This window comes from Heterodontus francisci, chromosome 11 (assembly GCF_036365525.1).
Source record: "Heterodontus francisci isolate sHetFra1 chromosome 11, sHetFra1.hap1, whole genome shotgun sequence".
Taxonomy (NCBI): domain Eukaryota; kingdom Metazoa; phylum Chordata; class Chondrichthyes; order Heterodontiformes; family Heterodontidae; genus Heterodontus; species Heterodontus francisci.
The window spans coordinates 117,377,104-117,399,189 of NC_090381.1; the positions used below are offsets into that span (position 1 = coordinate 117,377,104).

At 44.2% G+C, this 22,086-nt stretch overlaps 1 protein-coding gene across 10 annotated transcripts in view; it reads right to left on the minus strand.

The window, feature by feature from the left end:
- tp63 (tumor protein p63) overlaps nucleotides 1-22,086 on the minus strand; it is a 399,995-nt gene that overhangs the window by 61,108 nt on the left and 316,801 nt on the right. For 9 of the 10 annotated variants that reach the window (XM_068042835.1, XM_068042838.1, XM_068042833.1 and 6 more), the window contains 2 exons: nucleotides 20,638-20,694; nucleotides 13,424-13,675 (listed from right to left, as the gene is read on the minus strand). In XM_068042835.1, coding sequence (XP_067898936.1) covers nucleotides 13,424-13,675; nucleotides 20,638-20,694 — 309 coding nt within the window. The remainder of the gene's footprint in view (nucleotides 1-13,423; nucleotides 13,676-20,637; nucleotides 20,695-22,086) is intronic. The other variant, XM_068042836.1, reaches the window with a different exon arrangement.

The following is a 22,086-nucleotide window of genomic DNA, read 5'->3' on the forward strand; positions in this document are numbered from 1 at the left end:
CTAATTACTCAGTTGAACATTGGTCTTGTTTTCCTTCCAAATTCCAAATACATCCTGCTTCCTACATCAGAGCTATGGTGTTGATTCATCACGCTGTTTCCTAATTTCATTCTTTCTCAGAACTCGAAGCTGTGGTTTTTCTCCCCACCTTCCCTTCTTGCCACAAACTTGGCATGATATAATGGCTTTTTACCTCAGCTTGTCTTCCTGCTGTTTGCAACTTTGGTAGAGTCTTGTACTGTGGGCCTTGGCCTGTCACTTTGGCTACTGAACTTCAAAAAAGCATCCTAATGGAAGTGCTGGAACAATCTTGAAAAAGATATAATTTACGACATGACTGTAACTCAGTACGAAATTGCACGTGCTCCATGGCTCAACAGATACTGGATGCATTTCCAATGCAATCCTCTATAGTGATGATGGAGTCTCCAACTGCACTGACAGATGATTATGAGCCTGATCCTGGATGTGCACAAATGGCTGCACATGCTGCATTAGAAGCCAAACCAGGCAGATGGGTGACTCGCCATGCACGCCAGGTGATTGGCAGCCAGATCTTGCAAACTCGCTGCCTCAAAAGTATAAAGTAGTGATTCCAAACACCCAATCTACCTGCCCAGTAATATTATTTGCTGTAATTTTGCTCCATGACCCAGACATTTGTAGCAGTTAACCTCAATAAAGGAGAAAACCTAGAATGCACTGACCCCAGGCACACAGTAACACGCTACGGTGCAGTCACTGTTAAACACGACAGGCACTATGCACATAATGTGAACCAGTAAACACCTCAAAACTGAATGACCAGATATTCTGCTTCTGATGATGTTGAGGGAGTGCCAGCTTTGCTTATTGGGAGCGCTCTTACCTCAAAGTCAGAAGGTTGTAGTTTCAAGACCCACTCAAGACCCAGGCACATGATCCAGGCTGACACCTCAGTGCAGTACTGAGGGAGCGCTGCATTGTCGGAGGGGCAATACCCAAGGGGTGCTGCAAATGCCAGAGGGTCAGTAGTGAAGGGACACTGTACTGTCGGAGTGGTAGTACCAAGGAGGCCACTGGAGGGGAGGTGGTGGCTTAGTGGCAATGTCACTGGACTAGTAATCCAGAGCCCAGGCTAATACTGTGGGGACATGGGGTCGAATCCCACCATGGCAGATGGTGAAATTTGAATTCAATTAATAAATCTGGAATTAAAAAGCTCATCTAATGATGGCCATGAAACCATTATTGATTTTTGTAAATACCCACCTGGTTCACTAATGTCCTTTAGGGAAGGAAATCTGCTGTCCTTACCTGGTCTGGCCTACATGTGACTCCAGACTCACAGCAATGTGGCCGACTCTTAAAATGCCCTCAAATGGCCTAGCAAGCCACTCAGTTCAAGGGCAAAATTAGGGATGGGCAATAAATGCTGGCCGAGCCAGCGACGCCCACACACCACAAAAAGGAATAAAAAAAATTTGTGGGATGTGAATGATGGAAAATAGCTGCTGGGTTTGCCGATATAATGCACATCATTGTACTTAAACAATTAGGTGTTTGAATGAGATGCTATACAAGGCACAAATTTCTTTCCTTCCACATCTCTCGAAGACACTGGAGTAGATTTTCAACTTGCCAATTGGGTGTAAACTATCGCTACCAATTTGCTGTTTGTTACAAAAATCGCTCAATAGAAATGACAAATCAGGTGGCTTCTATTCAGAAAGAATCAAAAGACTTTCCCAACCTCCAGATGTCCCAGAACTTTATATAGCCAATAAAGTTTATTTGAAGTATAAGTAATCCAGGAAATGAGGCAGCCAGTTTGCACACAGCAAGATCCCACAAACAGTAACGTGATAACGACCAGATAATCTGTTTAGGCAACGGTTGAGGGATAACTATTGCACTGGATACAGGGGAGAACTCCCTTGCTCTTTTCATATCGTGCAACGGAATCTTTTACACCTATCCAAGAAGGCAGACAGGGCCTCAGTTTAATGTCTCAACTAGAAGACGGCATATTCAACAGTGCAGCCCTCCCTCGGTACACCAACTTGCATTAATGGTGCGTTTAATGTAGTAAGGCATCCCAAGGCACTTCACAGGTGTGTTAGCAAACAAAATTTGACACCAAGCCACATAAAGGAGGTATCAGGGCAGATGATCAAAGGTTTGGTCAAATAGGTAGGTTTTAAGGAACATCTTAAAGATAGAGGGAAAAGTGGAGAGGTTTAGGGAGCGTATGCCACAGCTTAGGGCCTCAGCAACTGAAGGTACAGTCTCCAATGGTGGAACAATTAAAATCGATGATACGCCAGAGGTCAGAACTGGAGGAGCAGCACTCCCTCAATGCTGTCCCTCTGACAGTGCAGCGCACCCTCAATGCTGTCCCTCTGACAGTGCAGCGCACCCTCAATGCTGTCCCTCCGACAGTGCAGCACTCCCTCAATGCTGTCCCTCCGACAGTGCAGCACTCCCTCAATGCTGTCCCTCCGACAGTGCAGCACTCCCTCAATGCTGTCCCTCCGACAGTGCAGCACTCCCTCAATGCTGTCCCTCCGACAGTGCAGCACTCCCTCAATGCTGTCCCTCCGACAGTGCAGCACTCCCTCAATGCTGTCCCTCCGACAGTGCAGCACTCCCTCAATGCTGTCCCTCCGACAGTGCAGCACTCCCTCAATGCTGTCCCTCCGACAGTGCAGCACTCCCTCAATGCTGTCCCTCTGACAGTGCAGCACTCCCTCAATGCTGTCCCTCTGACAGTGCAGCACTCCCTCAATGCTGTCCCTCTGACAGTGCAGCACTCCCTCAATGCTGTCCCTCTGACAGTGCAGCACTCCCTCAATGCTGTCCCTCTGACAGTGCAGCACTCCCTCAATGCTGTCCCTCTGACAGTGCAGCACTCCCTCAATGCTGTCCCTCTGACAGTGCAGCACTCCCTCAATGCTGTCCCTCTGACAGTGCAGCACTCCCTCAATGCTGTCCCTCTGACAGTGCAGCACTCCCTCAATGCTGTCCCTCTGACAGTGCAGCACTCCCTCAATGCTGTCCCTCTGACAGTGCAGCACTCCCTCAATGCTGTCCCTCTGACAGTGCAGCACTCCCTCAATGCTGTCCCTCTGACAGTGCAGCACTCCCTCAATGCTGTCCCTCCGACAGTGCAGCACTCCCTCAATGCTGTCCCTCCGACAGTGCAGCACTCCCTCAGGGCTGCACTGGGAATGGATTATGGATCCATGCTTGGATTATGGGCTCAAGTCTCTGGAGTGGGATTTGAATCCACAACCTTCTGACTCAGAGGCAACAGTGCTACGTTGGAACCACAGCTGACACCAGAATGATATTGCACACATCTCCAGGCTCATGCAATCTGGCGTGTTGGTCTAGTGACATTTTGTTTGGGCAGGCACCAAGCAATTTCCAGGCCTGAGTGGAAAAGCAAAAATAAAAATGGAGGATGTGCTGCCTCAGTGAACAACGCATTGACTAACTAAAAAGCAGCATTTGGCTGGGTCGTGGGAACAGATTCACTTGCCAACTCAGCTGGGAAATAGAACTTGACATGGGAAAAGTGCAGGTTAATTAAATATTAAAAATAACAACTTAAATGCACTAAAGCCATAACAGCCATAGCTCCAGTATTTCTGGTTCCTCGGGCTCATTTGAATATTGGCGCACTGCATCTGAACCATATACTGCAAGATATTAATCCTTAGTCAAACCAGAAATACGAGTGTTGTCTAGAATCAAAAGATATAAACTTTTATTCTTCAGGACTTCTAAACATGGGAGTGTTTCCCAAAGCTTAAAAGGGCACGGTTTACAGGAATGCTGTAATTAAGGCAGTAACATCCAGTGATCAGACCCCGCCTGACCCCGTACCCCCTCAATAACCATGCCTGAAGAAACCCATTTATTCCCATCTGTGGAAGACGACCCCAGATGGGCCGCAAAATTGACTAGCATAGGAAAGTGTCATTTGGGGCGAAGATAAATTTTAGAAAGTTTACGGGATTATCAAAGCTACAATCTTCCAGTAAACCACATGACTGCGGTGAGTAATTTTCCTGTTTACTTCAAAGTTTCTCAGCCTGGGCAGGTCTGATCAGGTAGGTTTTTGGAACAGGGGTGGCTTCCCTCACTCAGACTCACGCTGTGGGCGATAGACACAGGCAAGTTACAACACAAACGGACGCGTTAGCAAGCTCTTCGGCGCCTCTGGTCTTGCCTCTCTTGCATAGCTTACAAGTACTGTCATGTCCTGCAAATTCTGAAATCTGTTTCATCTGTCAGGCAGAAAGAGCCTTTCTTTCAATCTATAAAAAACACACACCTGCCTGGTGTCTGAAAAAACAGCACCATTTTGCATAGGTAAGGGGAAAAGTAAAAATTACTGCTTTGACCAAAGCAATATTTAAACATCTTTTAACGTTGCAGAGCAATGACATTCTGCTGACTGAAGAAAAAAAAATCAAGCAGTACAAGCTTTCAAAAACAAAAAAAGCCATCTATTTGCTTCAGATATTTCAAGGAATTGAAGCTGAGGTAACAGATGCTTTTCACTCACTGATTTTCAAATGGAAGGACTTTCAACTGGAAACTTTCTCTTCATAAAAATGAGAGCACTTCGGGCCACGGGCAGTCTCACTGCAAGACGGTGTGCTCTGCACAATGCCAGACAGTAACTTTCCTAAGCTGGGACTCAGCACTGCATGCCGGAGTGACTAACTGTAAACGTTAAGAAACTTCTTCCAATGCAATGAAGTTTCAGGATATGGAATACACCAGTGCCCACTGAAGCAGACTCTATTATAGGGTTTACAAGGCAATTTGAGGGGTGAGTCTGTGAAGGGAGGAGTGGCTGAAGGGGAAATCTGGACGCGCAGTTACTGCTGCCTGTTAAAATGATGGATAGAAAATTTCCCCAAGATACGCTCCTTGCATGCCCCATTCCAAACTATTTCATCAACACTTGGAAGAAAAATATTAGAAGGGATGAGAATAACTAGCTCTAGTCGAGTAGCTGGGTCTGGCGCAGGCTCAAAGAGATGAATGCCCTTCGGTAGTGATATTTCAAAGATTCCATTCCTTCAAAATGACATGGCTTCAAATGAAAGATTACTGCCTCTGAACTGGTGCACCAGGCTTCAGCAAGAATAAGGGCTATGATCTAGTGCATGTGGTTGCAGCAAGAATAAGGACTACGTTCAAGTGCACTGCATTTTTTTTTGTAACATGCGTCATTTTCTTCAATCATAGACTACACAGAGTGCTGATTCAGTTTGCCAGTTTTAAAATAATATTTTGTGCAATTAGGTTGTTTCACTGAAGGGAAGTCTGCCACTGATGCCAGATAAGGCTTTCAAAGAGCAAGCCTGATGACACCACGCTCCAACCAGCAGGCCCTTGAGCATCTTAATATTTTCTGTGCCACTGGGGACCACAAACGTCTCAGCTACTGGAATGTGAAGTGAGTGAGACTGCAGCCCAATGCAAACCTTATCTGCAAGACAAGCAGGTACAGCCAGATTTTCCAGTGCAAGATGCTCTGTGTGATAGGTGCAGTGAAATCAGAAACACATTTATAACATGTAAATGATTTTACAGTTTTATTACACCGAGCGGACTAAGTGAATCTGCCACCACCTTCCTCCAATAATCTCAAACTGCTGTAACTCTTGATAACTTCCTCTCCTCTCATGTTGGTTCCAGGGATGAGGGATTTTAGTTACAAGGTTAGGCTGGAAAAGCTGGGGTTGTCCTATATGGAGCAAAGGAGATTGAGGGGAGTTTTATAGACGTGTACAAGATTATGACAGGCTTAGGTAAGTTCGACAAGGAAAAACTGTTCCCATTAACTGATGGTACAAGGACTAGGGGCAGAGATTGAAAACTTTGGGCTAGAGATGCAGGGGGAATGTGAAGAAGAATTTTTTTACACAGCGAGTGGTAATGACCTGGAACTTGCTGCCCGTGAGGGTGGTGGAAGTGGAGACAATGATTTCAAAAGGAAATTGAATGGACACTTGAAGGAAATAAATTTGCAGGGCTATGGGGATCGTGCAGGGAATGGAACCGACGGCATTGCTCCAGAGAGCTGGCATGGACTCAATGGGCTGAATGGCCTCCTTCTATGCCGTAAATGAGGATGTGCCTAACATCTGTAATGCAGTGGTGCCCGTAATACTTTGTCAGATCAAGACGAAATTTCCATCCTTCTGAGCCTTTGTCACACTAAATGAAACCTAACTTTGGTTAGTGGCACCGAAGCAGGCATTTATTTTACACCTCCACACCTGTACAATTGACTGAGGCCAGCTGACCTGATTTTGTAATGGAGCTTCGTAAATGATGTTATTTGAAAAAACAATTAAGGTTTTTTTTCTAGCTTTGTTTTGTCAATCAGGATGTTAAAAAGGGCACTGGAGAAAACTGAAGCAAAAACTATAGAAAATCATCCAGTTAAACCAAACTTTATTCAGATCTAAAAAGGAAAACTGCAAACACTGTTAAATATGTTATTTTCCCCCCCCCCCCCAAGTTCTGACAAACCAGCTGTATGTATCTTGCATTGTATATATAATACATACACTCATATTTGATTCACTTCCAGCGCTTTCTGATTTCCATTTGAGCTTTTTAAAAAACGCAGGCACATTCCATTATACTGAGCAATCCACACAATCACAGGTTCGGTGGTGCATGTTTAGTACCATTTGATCTGGAAAACAAGCTGCAACAGGTCTTTGGGCATAAACAAGTTTGTGCCTCATCACATGTTGAACGGGCTGGTAGCAGATGTTCCCTGAATGCTACATCTTGCTCCTTGTTCAAATATTTGAATGAAAACTATAAAGTCTTGGATCTTGTGTGGTTTTGTGAGGGGAGAGAGATGGTCACTGATACCCAGCAAGGCACAATAATACAAATCAGATTTAAACCATCCTTGGGAAACTCACTGTCACTGCTTATATCCAGGAAGCGCAATGAGTGTCCAAGGTATTTGTCTCAGCACCCAACTCCCTCGGTCAAGTCCCTCTACACAACTCCAGCATGGCACTGTGTTTCCAGTTCTTGTTCAGTTAATTGATGTCCAAAGACGACCAGAATAAGGCATCAGATGAAAGGGGAAGAATGCAGCACATCAGCTGTGTTGATTGTGTCCTCCCTGTACCCCATCTCCCTGCATCCTAATGGTCAAAGCATCTTACAAGCATTGGTTCTTCAGAGTTAGCCAACTCGCACTGCATTTACTTACAGTGCTGTCAGCAGCAACATTCCAGATTATTATGGCAGCAAGCATAACAGGAGGAATGGTATCAACATTATGCTACCTGCTGCCCTACTGTCTAACCACAGGCTGCCAGGGGTAGATGCTGGCCTGTGTAACGACACAAACAAAATGAGTGTTCATGACTTTCCAATCACTGTGCTCACAGAGGGCTCCCTGTGGGGAATGAGTCTGTTGGTGCAAACTCTGTGGAATCCAACTCCACAATACGAACAATCTGGATTCCATAAAACTGGCATTCAAGATGAACAGAAGGGCCTCCATATGTGATTAAAGCATTAAGAGGATATGAGTGTAGTGTGGGAAAAAGGCATTGAAATGGATGATCAGCCATGGTCATACTGAATGGCAGGGCAGGCATGCTATACTCTCAGCACTGCATGAACTGCTGTGCCTGTGCTGGGATGAGGGAGCAGTACCACAGGACATGCGTGATGCCAATATCATCACCCTCTATAAGAACAAGGGTGACCGCGATGACTGCAACAACTACCTTGGAATTTCCCTACTCAGCATAGTGGGGAAAGTCTTCACTCGAGTCATTTTAAACGGGCTCCAGAAGCTGGCTGAGCGTGTCTACCCTGAGGCACAGTGTGGCTTTCAAGCAGAGTGATCCACCATTGACATGCTGTTCTCCCTTCACCAGCTACAGGAGAAATGCCGTGAACAACAGATGCCCCTCTACGTTGCTTTCATTGATCTCACCAAAGCCTTTGACCTCGTCAGCATACATGGTCTCTTCAGACTACCAGCAAAGATCGGATGTCCACCAAAACTACGAAGTATCATCACCTCATTCCACGACAATATGAAAGGCACAATTCAGCATAGCGGTGCCTCATCAGACCCTTTTCCTATCCTGAGTGGCGTGAAACAGGGCTGTGTTCTCACACCTGCACTGTTTGGGATCTACTTCTCCCTGCTGCTCTCACATGCGTTCAAGTCTTCAGAAGGAAGAATTCTCCTCCACACAAGATCAGATGGCAGGTTGTTCAACCTTGCCCGTCTAAGAGCGAAGACCAAAGTACGGAAAGTCCTCATCAGGGTACTCCTCTTTGCTGACAATGCTGCTTTAACATCCCACACAGAAAAGTGTCTGCAGAGACTCATCAACAGGATTGCGGCTGCCTGCAATGAATTTGGCCTAACCATCAGCCTCAAGAAAACAAACATCATGGGACAGGACGTCAGAAATGCTCCATCCATCAATATCGGGGACCTCGCTCTGGAAGTGGTTCAAGAGTTCACCTACCTAGGCTCAACTATCACCAGTAACCTGTCTCTCGATGCAGAAATCAACAAGCACATGGGAAAGGCGTCCACTGCTATGTCCAGACTGGCCAAGAGGGTGTGGGAAAATGGCGCACTGACATGGAACACAAAAGTCCGAGTGTTTCAAGCCTGTGTCCTCAGTACCTTGCTCTACGGCAGTGAGGCCTGGACAATGTATGTCAGCCAAGAGCGACCGCTCAACTCATTCCATCTTCGCTGCCTCCGGAGAATCCTTGGCATCAGGTGGCAGGACCGTATCTCCAATGCAGAGGTCCTCGAGACGGCCAACATCCCCAGCATATACACCCTACTGAGCCAGCAGTGCTTGAGATGACTTGGCCGTGTGAGCCGCATGGAAGATGACAGGATCCCCAAGGACGCATTGTACAGCACGCTCGTCACTGGCATCAGACCCACTGGCCATCCATGTCTCCGCTTTGAAGACGTCTGCAAACGCGACATGAAGTTCTGTGACATTGACCACAAGTCGTGGGAGTCAGTTGCTAATGATCGCCAGAACTGGGGGACAGCCATAAAGGCGGGGTTAAAGAGTGGCGAGTCGAAGAGACTTAGCAGTTGGCAGGAAAAAAGACAGAGGTGCAAGGAGAGAGCCAACTGTGTAACAGCCCCAACAACCAATTTTATCTCCAGCGCCTGTGGAAGAGTCTGTCACTCTAGAATTGGCCTTTATAGCCACTCCAGGCGCTGCTCCACAAACTACTGACCACCTCTAGGTGCTTACCCATTGTCTCTCGAGACAAGGAGGCCAAAGAAGAAGAATCTATCCAAACCACAAAGTCACATTGACCATTAGTGGTTGGCTCTGCCATGTCCAGTAACTGAAATCCTGCATTACTGCACTTGAGATGCACAATTCCTTTAGACAATTCCTGTTCACGGTTAGACTACATAAAAATCCTGACACAAGCATACACCTTTCTGTACTTTCGCTGTGAATGTTACCATGAGTTCTAATCAATAGATCTATTGCAGTCCCCTAACTTTAGTAGTAAGAAAATATTGCAGGAGATATCAGGTATCTTCTGTTGACACAGGAAAGGAAATCTCTCCATTGAGCAACAATCAAAATACATAAAAGGCACCATTTAGTTCCATTAATCAGAATAATTCAATCTATGTAATTCATAGAATCACAGCACAAATGGAGATCACTTAACTCATTGTGCAAGTGCTGGTGCTAGCTCTTCAACTAAAGCAATCTAATCTAATCCCATTTCCCTGCCTTTTCCCACATCCTTTTATAGTCACTCATTTCAAATCCTTGCCCAATTCCCTTTCAAATGATGTTAACAGTATCTGCCCAATAGCCCCTTGTGGTAAAGTGTTTCATGTTTTAATAACTTTCTGTGAAAACATTTCTTCGCACTTCATTCTTCGAGTAAGAATCTCACTCTGTGCGCCCTTGTTACTGATTCAACAGCCAGCAGAAACCATCTTCACTGCTTACCCTCTCAAAATAACTTTTAGATGCTCCTTAACTTTCTCTGTTTTAGTGATAAAAGCCCTGTTTGTTCAAGCTTTTCTTCATAACTATAATCTGACATTCCCATTTTCATTTGTCAATCTTTGAAATGCCTGGAAGTTATAAGGAAACAGGTCATTTGGCCCAACTAGCCTGGGTTGGCATTTACCATCCACACACGCAAACTTTTCTAATCATATTTATCCTGTTCTTATTATCTCTTCATTCCCTTTTCCTTTTATCTAATCCAATCTAATCTTGACAGTTCCTACCTCAACTAATTCCACAGCCTCACAAATGTGGGTGTGAAGATGTTTCTCCTGTGCTCTGTTCCAAATCTCTTACACATCGTGTACATTGTAGACCTCTCAACTACTGGAAACAGTCTGCTCCTATCTACTATTCTCCATCCTTTGATTATTTTAAACACTTCTGTTATGATGCCCTGTAATCTGTGTTCTAATGTAAAGATCCAATTCTTTTAATTTGCTATTGCCCCTTCCTTCTAATTGGGAACTAACCAAAATCTTGCACAAATCAGCAAACTTGCTTTTATATTCAAAGCCTCTTTGGATAAAGGCCTCTTTTCACTGTTAATGGCCTAATTCCCCTGTGCTCCCACCTTTAAAGATCTGTGCATCAGAATTTAATTGTAATAGCATCTGGCACAACTATTTTACACACTTATTTTGTCACATTCTCCACATGTTCAAAATCATGATAGGTCTGTACAAAGCAGATAGGAAGGAATTGTTCTCATTGGCAGAAGGGTCGAGAACCAGAGGAACCAATTTAAGGTGAATGGCAAAAGAAGCAATGGCAACATGAGGAAAAACATTTTTTTTTTTTAAAAGCAGCATTGTTTATGGTCTAGAATACACTGCCTGAGAGTGTGGTGGAGGCAGATTCAATCATGGCCTTCAAAATGGAATTGGATAATTATCTGAAGTGAAAATATTTATAACGCCAGGGGGAAAAGGTGGGGGAGTGGGTCTTGGTGAGTTGCTCTTCCAGAGAGTCGGCATGGACATGACTGGCTGAATGGCCTCCTTCTGTGCTGTAATCATTTTATTATTCTAATCAGATCAGTTATATGGAATAAAAATGTTTTCCCACTCTACAGAATTGTATCATCTGGGGATACATCATTGGGGACATTTTCTTTGCAGTTTTTAGCTCACAGCTTTAATTATGAAGCAGGCACTTTACAGCAGTGATTCTGCACAGAAAGTAAAAATATTCTGTTTGACATGACGAGTCAAGTATGGATAAAATGATCAAGTAGGGAAACAAAGTAAAGGTGGAAAGGATGATTCAATTTAACAGTATTCCCCAAAACAAGGTTTCAGTACTCACATGTATAAGGAGGCCTTTGTACTTCCATATGTTTAACTCTGACCACCACCACCAACTCCCAACTGCAAGAAAATCTTTCCCTATTCACTTCATTAAAACACTTCATTATTTTAAAAACCTCTTACATCTCCTCTTAACTGTCTCTGTTTCACTGGGAATAGTGCAAAAATGTTGACTCTCCTCATAACTATAGTTTCCCATCGCTGGCATCCTCCTGGTTAATCTACACAGTCAAGCATCTATGCCTTCAATGGTTTTATATAATAGGACCCAAAACTGTACACAGTCCTCAAATTGTGAGTTAACCAGAGTTTTGTACAAATTGGTCAGAACCCATCATCGAGCTGAAACGTTAACTCTGTTTCTCTCTCCACAGATGCTGCATGACCTGAGTAGTTCCAGCATTTTTTCAGATTTATTTCAGAATCTTATTTCAGATTTCCAGCATCTGCAGTATTTTGCTTTAGTTTTGTACAAATTAATCATTCATTCTTTACTGTGAATTCTAGGCTTGCATTTATAAAATCCAACACTCAGTTGGACTTTTTTATGGCTTTATCTACCTAGGTGAGAATGAGAGTTGTGAGGGGGATGCAAAAAGGCTGCAAGCGAATTTAGACAGGCTAAGTGAGTGGGTAAGAACATGGCAGATGGAATATAATATGGAAAAATGTGAAGTTATCCACTTTGATAGGAAAAACAGAAATATAGAGTATTTCTTAAATGGTGAGAGATTGGGAAATGTTCGTGTCCAAAGGGACCTGGGTGTCCTTGTTCATGAGTCACTGAAAGCTAACATGCAGGTGTAGCAAGCAATTAGGAAGGCAAATGGTATGTTGGCCTTTATTGCAAGAGGATTTGAGTACAGGAGTAAAAAAATCTTGCTGCAATTGTATAGAGTCTTGGTGAGACTGCAGCTGGAGTATTGTGTAGTTTTGGTCTCCTTACCTAAGGAAGGATAAACTTGCCAGAGAGGGAGTGCAATGAAGGCTCACCAGACTGATCCCTAGGATGATGGGATTGTCCTATAAGGAGACATTGAGGAGACTGGGCCTATATTCTCTAGAGTTTAGAAGAATGAGAGGTGATCTCATTGAAGCATACAAAATTCTTACAGGGTTCAACAGGGTTGATGCAGGAAGGATGTTTCCCCTGGTTGGGGGTCTAGAACCCGGGGACACAGTCTCAGAATAAGAGGTAGGCCAAATTAGGACTGAGATGAGGAGGAATTTCTTCACTCAGAGGATGCTGAATCTTTGGAATTCTCTTCCCAGAGGGCTGCGGAGGCTCAGTCATTGAGCATATTCAAGACAGAGATCAATAAATTTCTAGATACTAAAGATATCAAGGGATATGGGGATAGTGCAGGAAAATGGCACTGAGGTAGAAGATCAGCCATGATCTAGTTGAATGGCAGAGCAGGCTTGAGAGGACGAATGGCCGGTTCTCCTATGCTCACCTGCACTCTCACTGTCTAGGAATGATGTATCTGAACCTCTAGGTTTCTGCTCCTCCATAATCATCAGCCGCTTCCTACTGGCTGTTTATTCCTGTTCCATGTTTTTCCTCCAAAAATGTATTTCACACATTTCCATATTAAATTCCATCCATTCTGTTTGCCCATTCCACTAATTCTGCCAAACCTCATTGCTTTGTAAATTTGGAAGGGGCTGAATCTTCCAAGATGAGATGGAGATATAACTCCACTTGTGAGGGGAAGGGAGGAAAAAGGAGAGAACTCCTCCCTCATCTCCACCTGTTTCCTTCCCGTTGCTCTCCACCTCCACCACTCTTCCCCCTTGCTCTTCACTCCCGCCACTCTAATCCCAACTTGCACCCTGCCCCTTCATTCTCTGTTTTTATTTTAAATGGATTGTGCAGATTTTTTTGGCAAAATCTAGCACTTTAGCTGGAACTAAGTGACATCTTTCTAACTGAAGCGCTGGGTCTGTTCTACAAGCGCAGTCACACACATCGCAATAATCGTTGAAAGCAGCGCACACTTTAGGTCAGTATTGGTTGAGGTAACTTACTGTCCATGTAGCAGACTTCGCTGTGCTGGACTGCTGGAACGACACGTCAAAGCCATGTGGACCCGGGTAGTCTGTGTTTGATGGGATGGCTGGTGATGGAGAGAGGGTTTCAAAGGTGGAGCTGGGCTGAGCATAAGGTGAGGGTGCCGTGACGTTGGGAGTGTGATCGTTGTTATAGGGGCTGGTGGAGGAAGATCCGTTCTGTATCTGTTGCTCCATACTGTTCAGGAGCCCCAGGTTTGTGTACTGAGGCTGGAGAGAAAAGGGGGAGGGGAAAGGGAGTGAGAAAGATAAAAACATTAGTAACATTCACAAAAGCAAAATTCAAACCTTACCTCTGCTGAATGACTGTCCAGGTTACACATCACATAACTTGTTATTTAACTAAAGCTGAAGAGTTTTATGCAATGTTTAAAATTAATCACCCAAGTAGCACTGAAGCAATAAAATGGCTTCAAAATTTACTTGTTGAATTGACTGACACTTGAAATGATTGTCTTTTTGAAAATAAATTGAACTGTTTCTCACCTGCATTCAGTGCATTGCTCAAAATGACTGCGTTAAGCAGTTGTTCCAAGAACTGCACTGATCATAACTTCGAGAGAATTGTCAATTAAAAAAATATTTAATTATTTTCTTTCTTTAAAAAAAAAAGTACCACTACTGATGCAGATCAGCCACGATCTAAGTAAAGGGCAGAGCCGCTCAAGGGAATGAATGGCCTATACCTACCTAATGTTCCTGCTTATAATGCTGAGTTAAAATTCCACCAGCCAAAGATGGTCCCTAAATCATGCAGAAACCAAATCCATTTGCTACACTGTCCAGCATCTCAGTCACAACCAATTTAATTAAAATCAGCATCCACTCAGATCAAAAACACTCAACTTATCAATACTGAAAGCAAAATTCTTATTTCCACTTTTCCATATCAGAATGTGCTCATTACATTTTCACGCACTACCTCTCCAATGGAAGAGGTTCTATTTCTCCCATCCCCTTTCCACCCCCGAGCAGGAGATACATCACTTCCCCTATCCCCTTCCCTCTTCAATCTGAGACTCACTGTTTGTCCTTCTCTTCACCCGCACCCATTCCTGACCTCAATGAGAAACAGACAGACCACCCTCCCCCTACCACCACTCCCAAGCCCAGTGGGAGACATAGCCTCCCCCTTCCCTCAGAGGAAGACACGCTGCTCCCCCAATACCCCACCGCTCTTTCCCCACCACCCGCTTCCTGAACCCAGCGTGAGGCACACAGTCCCCTCCTCCCCCAGCGGGAGGCACACTGTTCCTCCCCATCTGGTAGCCGTGTTCCTAATTGATGCTGTTGCTGCCAAGAGAATAAATGTTTTTATTTATTCAGGGTGTCACTGGCAGGGTCAGTATTTATTGCTCAGGTTTCATACAACTGAGTGAGTTGATAGGCCACTTCAGAGGGAAATTAAGAGTCAACTACTTTGGTATGGGACTGGAATCACGTATAGGCCCAGACTGGGAAAAGGCCAGGTTTCCTTCCCTTACCACAGTCTAAAGCTTCATAGTCACTTTTACCCAGATTTCAAATTCTTAAACTGCCAGGGTGGGGATTTGAACTACATTCTCTGGATTGTTAGTTCAAGCCTCTGGATGACGACTCCAGTAACTTTACATGATACTACTGTAGGGTTAGGCATAATAACCACGGGAGCACCTCTCGCCATAGTTGCACTTTTAACAGCCAGCCAAATCTGGGCCTAGCAGCAGATTCACTCTGCAGAATGTATAAAGGGACAGTGCAGAAAGGTTTCAACCAAAACAATGTTAAGTGGAAGTGCCTTTATATTTAGCATGCACACCACCGTTACACCAAAAACCAAAGCATAGAGAGCTTGACAAACAACAATCTAAGACATTGTAAATTGTACTACTGAAACTTAATCCCACTGCAGCTGAATATTTGATGCATATTCTGCATTGATTCCTACATTTTGATACTTGGTATGTTTGATTACTAAGAATTACCACACACCCCCACCAACAGTGTCCATCTAAAATACATTGAAAATGATTGCCCATAGTAACATTTCCTCTCTACATTTAATCCAACCTAATTTCACAGCGATTCTCCCCCGTTCATCAGCGCCTTATTCACTCCATGCTGCAAAGCTGCTCTGATGTCTGAGAGCCAGTGAACTCTCCAGTAAAGTTATTAAACAAATCAGACAGATCGAGTAGGAGAAAGCAGATTCATCATTATGCATTTTTGGACCTTAAAATAAAACCAAGAAAGGTCCTGCCACAATACTGTTCACATGTGTGCTAATCAAGGCATTTATGATCTTTTTAAAAATCACCAAGATGGAAAGCATGAAATAGAAGTATACACACATATGTCAAACAACTCAAAACCTATACCCTTTACACATCAATTGTGTAAATAATCCCCAGGGCATATGCAATACAATGTACCTTCCTTGGGAGACATCTTGCGATAAAGGAAACAAAATACAAGGTTCCAGTTTCAAAGGCTCCTTAACTGCATTTGGGAGAGGTTAGATATGGAAAAGAGTCTTTAAAGTTGCTGGAATTTTTTTTTTTGTTAAATGGAGAAGCATCAAAATATCCTGTTAATGCTTCTAAAAGGTTGCTGCCAGGTAGTGCTGCGATACAGAGTGGTCAGGTGCCGGCTCAATGTGTCCTCTCCCACCAGGTTACCTGTCACAGGCATGCTGCTGAGGACACAGCCCACAACTCAGTCTGGCAGACTGTAAGAGTGAACCCCATCCATCTGTGAACTTGTACATCAGCGACCAGGTTAAATCAGTTTAATCTATCCCGGCAACTGGGATAAATAAATTTAATCCATCCCGAGGACTGGGGTAAATCAGTTCAATCCACCCCGAGGACTGGGGTAAATCAGTTTAATCCATCCCGGCGACTGGGATAAATAAATTTAATCCACCCCGAGGACTGGGGTAAATCAGTTTAATCCATCCCGGCGACTGGGATAAATAAATTTAATCCACCCCGAGGACTGGGGTAAATCAGTTTAATCCATCCCGGCGACTGGGATAAATAAATTTAATCCACCCCGAGGACTGGGGTAAATCAGTTTAATCCACCCCGAGGACTGGGGTAAATCAGTTCAATCCACCCCGAGGACTGGGGTAAATCAGTTCAATCCACCCCGGGGACTGGGGTAAATCAGTTTAATCCACCCCGGGGACTGGGGTAAATCAGTTTAATCCACCCCGAGGACTGGGGTAAATCAGTTCAATCCACCCCGAGGACTGGGGTAAATCAGTTCAATCCACCCCGAGGACTGGGGTAAATCAGTTCAATCCACCCCGAGGACTGGGGTAAATCAGTTTAATCCACCCCGAGGACTGGGGTAAATCAGTTCAATCCACCCAGAGGACTGGGGTAAATCAGTTCAATCCACCCAGAGGACTGGGGTAAATCAGTTCAATCCACCCCGAGGACTGGGGTAAATCAGTTTAATCCAACCCGAGGACTGGGGTAAATCAGTTCAATCCACCCCGAGGACTGGGGTAAATCAGTTTAATCCAATCCGGGGACTGGGGTAAATCAGTTTAATCCACCCCGAGGACTGGGGTAAATCAGTTTAATCCATCCCGGCGACTGGGGTAAATCAGTTTAATCCACCCCGAGGACTGGGGTAAATCAGTTTAATCCATCCCGGCGACTGGGATAAATAAATTTAATCCATCCCGGCGACTGGGGTAAATCAGTTTAATCCACCCCGAGGACTGGGGCAAATCAGTTTAATCCACCCCGAGGACTGGGATAAATCAGTTTAATCCACCCCGAGGACTGGGGTAAATCAGTTTAATCCACCCCGAGGACTGGGGTAAATCAGTTTAATCCACCCCGGGGACTGGGGTAAATCAGTTTAATCCACCCCGAGGACTGGGGTAAATCAGTTTAATCCACCCCGGGGACTGGGGTAAATAAATTTAATCCAACCCAGAGACTGGGGTAAATCAGTTTAATCCAACCCGGAGACTGGGGTAAATCAGTTGAATCCACCCGGGGACTGGGGTAAATAAATTTAATCCAACCCGGGGACTGGGGTAAATAAATTTGATCCAACCCGGAGACTGGGGTAAATCAGTTTAATCCACCCCGAGGACTGGGGTAAATCAGTTTAATCCAACCCGAGGACTGGGGTAAATAAATTTAATCCACCCCGAGGACTGGGGTAAATCAGTTTAATCCACCCCGAGGACTGGGGTAAATCAGTTTAATCCACCCCGGAGACTGGGGTAAATCAGTTTAATCCACCCCGGAGACTGGGGTAAATCAGTTTAATCCACCCCGGGGACTGGGGTAAATAAATTTAATCCAACCCAGAGACTGGGGTAAATCAGTTTAATCCAACCCGGAGACTGGGGTAAATCAGTTGAATCCACCCGGGGACTGGGGTAAATAAATTTAATCCATCCCGGCGACTGGGATAAATAAATTTAATCCACCCCGGAGACTGGGGTAAATAAATTTGATCCAACCCGGAGACTGGGGTAAATCAGTTTAATCCACCCCGAGGACTGGGGTAAATCAGTTTAATCCAACCCGAGGACTGGGGTAAATAAATTTAATCCACCCCGAGGACTGGGGTAAATCAGTTTAATCCACCCCGGAGACTGGGGTAAATCAGTTTAATCCACCCCGGAGACTGGGGTAAATAAATTTAATCCAACGCAGAGACTGGGGTAAATCAGTTGAATCCACCCGGGGACTGGGGTAAATAAATTTAATCCAACCCGGGGACTGGGGTAAATAAATTTAATCCAACCCGGAGACTGGGGTAAATCAGTTTAATCCACCCTGAGGACTGGGGTAAATCAGTTTAATCCACCCCGAGGACTGGGGTAAATCAGTTCAATCCACCCCGAGGACTGGGGTAAATCAGTTTAATCCACCCCGAGGACTGGGGTAAATCAGTTTAATCCAACCCGGGGACTGGGGTAAATAAATTTAATCCAATCCGGGGACTGGGGTAAATCAGTTTAATCCACCCCGAGGACTGGGGTAAATCAGTTCAATCCACCCCGAGGACTGGGGTAAATCAGTTTAATCCACCCCGAGGACTGGGGTAAATCAGTTCAATCCACCCCGAGGACTGGGGTACATCAGTTTAATCCACCCCGAGGACTGGGGTAAATCAGTTTAATCCAACCCGGGGACTGGGGTAAATAAATTTAATCCAATCCGGGGACTGGGGTAAATCAGTTTAATCCACCCCGGGGACTGGGGTAAATCAGTTTAATCCACCCCGAGGATTGGGGTAAATCAGTTTAATCCACCCCGAGGACTGGGGTAAATCAGTTTAATCCACCCCGGGGACTGGGGTAAATAAATTTAATCCAATCCGGGGACTGGGGTAAATCAGTTTAATCCAACCCGGGGACTGGGGTAAATAAATTTAATCCAACCCGGGGACTGGGGTAAATAAATTTAATACAACCCGGGGACTGGGGTAAATAAATTTAATCCAATCCGGGGACTGGGGTAAATCAGTTTAATCCAACCCGAGGACTGGGGTAAATCAGTTTAATCCAACCCGGGGACTGGGGTAAATAAATTTAATCCAATCCGGGGACTGGGGTAAATCAGTTTAATCCACCCCGGGGACTGGGGTAAATCAGTTTAATCCACCCCGAGGACTGGGGTAAATCAGTTTAATCCACCCCGAGGACTGGGGTAAATCAGTTTAATCCACCCCGAGGACTGGGGTAAATCAGTTTAATCCACCCCGAGGACTGGGGTAAATCAGTTTAATCCAACCCGGGGACTGGGGTAAATCAGTTTAATCCACCCCGAGGACTGGGGTAAATCAGTTTAATCCAACCCGGGGACTGGGGTAAATCAGTTTAATCCACTCGGGGGACTGGGATAATTTAATTTAATTAACTCAAGGCTAAACAGTGATCCTCTTTATCTACCATGAAATTGCAGCAATAGACTGCTTCACCATGCAGCCCTGACATAGACTAATTTTCCTGGTAACCTATTACTCGGTTAATGAAAACTCCAACATTGATAATTTCACAGCCACAGTGCTGCTGTAATCTGTTCGGCAATTACTGTTTTCTTCTTCAGGACACAACTTGATCAAACTATAACACTGCAAATTTTCTAACTTTTACTATACATTGAACACACTTCTGTCCAATAAAGTGGTTTATTTCAATATGACTGCAGCAGTCCCATGAATGCACACAAGGGATCACTGTCCAAGTCCATCCTGGCTTTTACAATGCTTCACAAATTATAACATTGACCTTATAAAGTTGACCTTTCAGGGTATTTTGTACAAGTCAAGCCCATTCTGTAATTACACCCGCCACCAGTCCTGATGCTGCAATTTAATTAAAAATAAGAGAAGCTACTTTAAAATAATTACAAACTTGATGAAATCTATTTTTCTGCTCATCAGTATGCGGAATGCTTTTGTGAAAATACAACTGTAGCATAAAAAAAATCTGAAGTTCTGTTTAGCACCAATTCTATCTACCTTCTCAGCCACTGTCACAGTCTGAGACGGACTGTCCATAGCCTCAGCGTTCTATTATGACCCTCAGCGGAGTTTACAATGCTACATTCACTCTGTCACCGCCTACTTCCATAATTCAAAACACTGTCTGCCTCTCCACCCCACCTCAGCTCAGCTGCTGCTGAAACCCTCATCCATACCTTTGTCACCTTCAGACTTGACTATTCGAATTATCTCCTCAGTAAACTTCAGCTCATCCAAATCTCTGCTGCCTGTCACCTATTCCTTACTAGATTCTGCTCATCCACCACCTCTCCTTACTGACCTGCATTGGCCTTCTGTTCCCTAAATTAAGAATTCTCATCCTCGTGTTTAAATCGCTCCATGGCCTTGCTCCTCCTTACCCCTGTAACCTCTCCAAGCCTTCCAATACCCTGCAGAACTCTTCATTCCTCCAATTCTGGCCATGTCTTTAGCAGTCTGGATCCCACACTCTGGAATTCCCTCCATAAACTTTTCTACTTCTCTCTCTTCCTTTAAGACCTGCCTTAAAACCCATCTCTTTCACCATGCTTTTGGTCACTCCTCCAAATATCTCCTTCTTTGGCTCAGTGTCCAACTGTGGCTGACTGCACCGCTGTAGAGCACCTTGGAATGTTTTCCTAGATTAAAAGGTGCTATATAAACACAAGTTGTTGTTGTTAAATACTTACCCTGACTCTCTGGTTGCTTTTTAGGTTTAGCACACTCCTGGTGTAGTTGAGCAGGTTCTGGAGATAAGAAACACTGACTGATGTGCTAAATGTTACAAAAATGACTAAAACAAACAAATACATCCAGACATTGCTGATTCCATCAAAGAGTTTACTGGCAGCTGGAGAAATAAGCCAGCAGCACATTACAGTCAAGGTGAAGCAACTCACTAACTGTTGATCACATAAAATCTGAACCAACTTTATAATTATTTTCCTAGCCTGCACTGGCTGCACATAAAAATACGAAAGTTTTTCAGTTTAAAATCTGACACACAGCAGTGGATTGGTCAATTAGGCTGTGGCTCAGTTGTAGCACAAGTCCTACTCCAGAAACTTGAGCACATAATCTAGGCACTCCAGTGTAGTACTGAGGGGGTGCTTCACTGTCAGAGGTGTCGTCTTTCAGATGAAATGTTGAACTGAGGCCCCTTTGGTCCTCCCAGGTTGACGTAAAAGATCTTATATGAAGCAGAGCAGGAGAGTTTGACCCAGTGCACTGACCAATATTAATCCCTTAACCAACATCTGTAAACAGATTACCTGGTCATTATCACATTACTGTTTGTGGGAAATTGGCTACTGTATTTTCTACATTACAACAGTGACTACAGAACTTAAAATAAAATTATTCCTGCTGATACTATTGTCCAGCAACGACAGTCACTAAAGGTTTCTTGACTATATCTACACTGTAAACTAGTTGCTTTACAACAGTATTGCCCTATAAAAGGTTCAGGAGTTAACTGTATGCAAACCAAGTCTGAGAAATCAGAACTTCATTTAGTTTGTAGTTCTATGTTCATATCAATTCACAATATTCGGAATGATTACCCTGCAGAAAGCTGTGAAGTTGCTGAAAGAGTGAGATGGAGAGGAAGAATATGGACAATATAAAGTAAATGACATGGTCAGTCCCTTTGTGCTTAGCTCATTAAAAAATAAACTCAACATTAAGTTGAATTACATTACATTCAGTGTCATTGGCTGAATGCACTGCTGGCAGCGAGAAAAACATACAAGCTTAAGAATTACACTCAGCATGCATTATTTTAACAGTGATTAACTTATTTAAAAGGGCTTCCATTGAAAGAAAAACTTGCATTTATATAGCACTTTTCACAACCTCAGGATGTTCCAAAGTATTTTATAGCCAATGAAGCACTTTGAAGTGTAGTCACTGTTAGAATGTATAAAGTGCCACAGCCAATTTGCACACAGCAAGCTCCCAGAAACAGCAATGTGATAATGACCAGACAATCTGTTTCAGTGATGTTGGTTGAGGAATAAATACGGAGCAGGACACTAGGGAGAACTTCCCTACCCATCTTCAAAATACTGCTATGGGATCTTTTACATCCACCTGAGACAGCAGGGTTCTCAATTTAACGTCTCATGTGAAAGACAGTA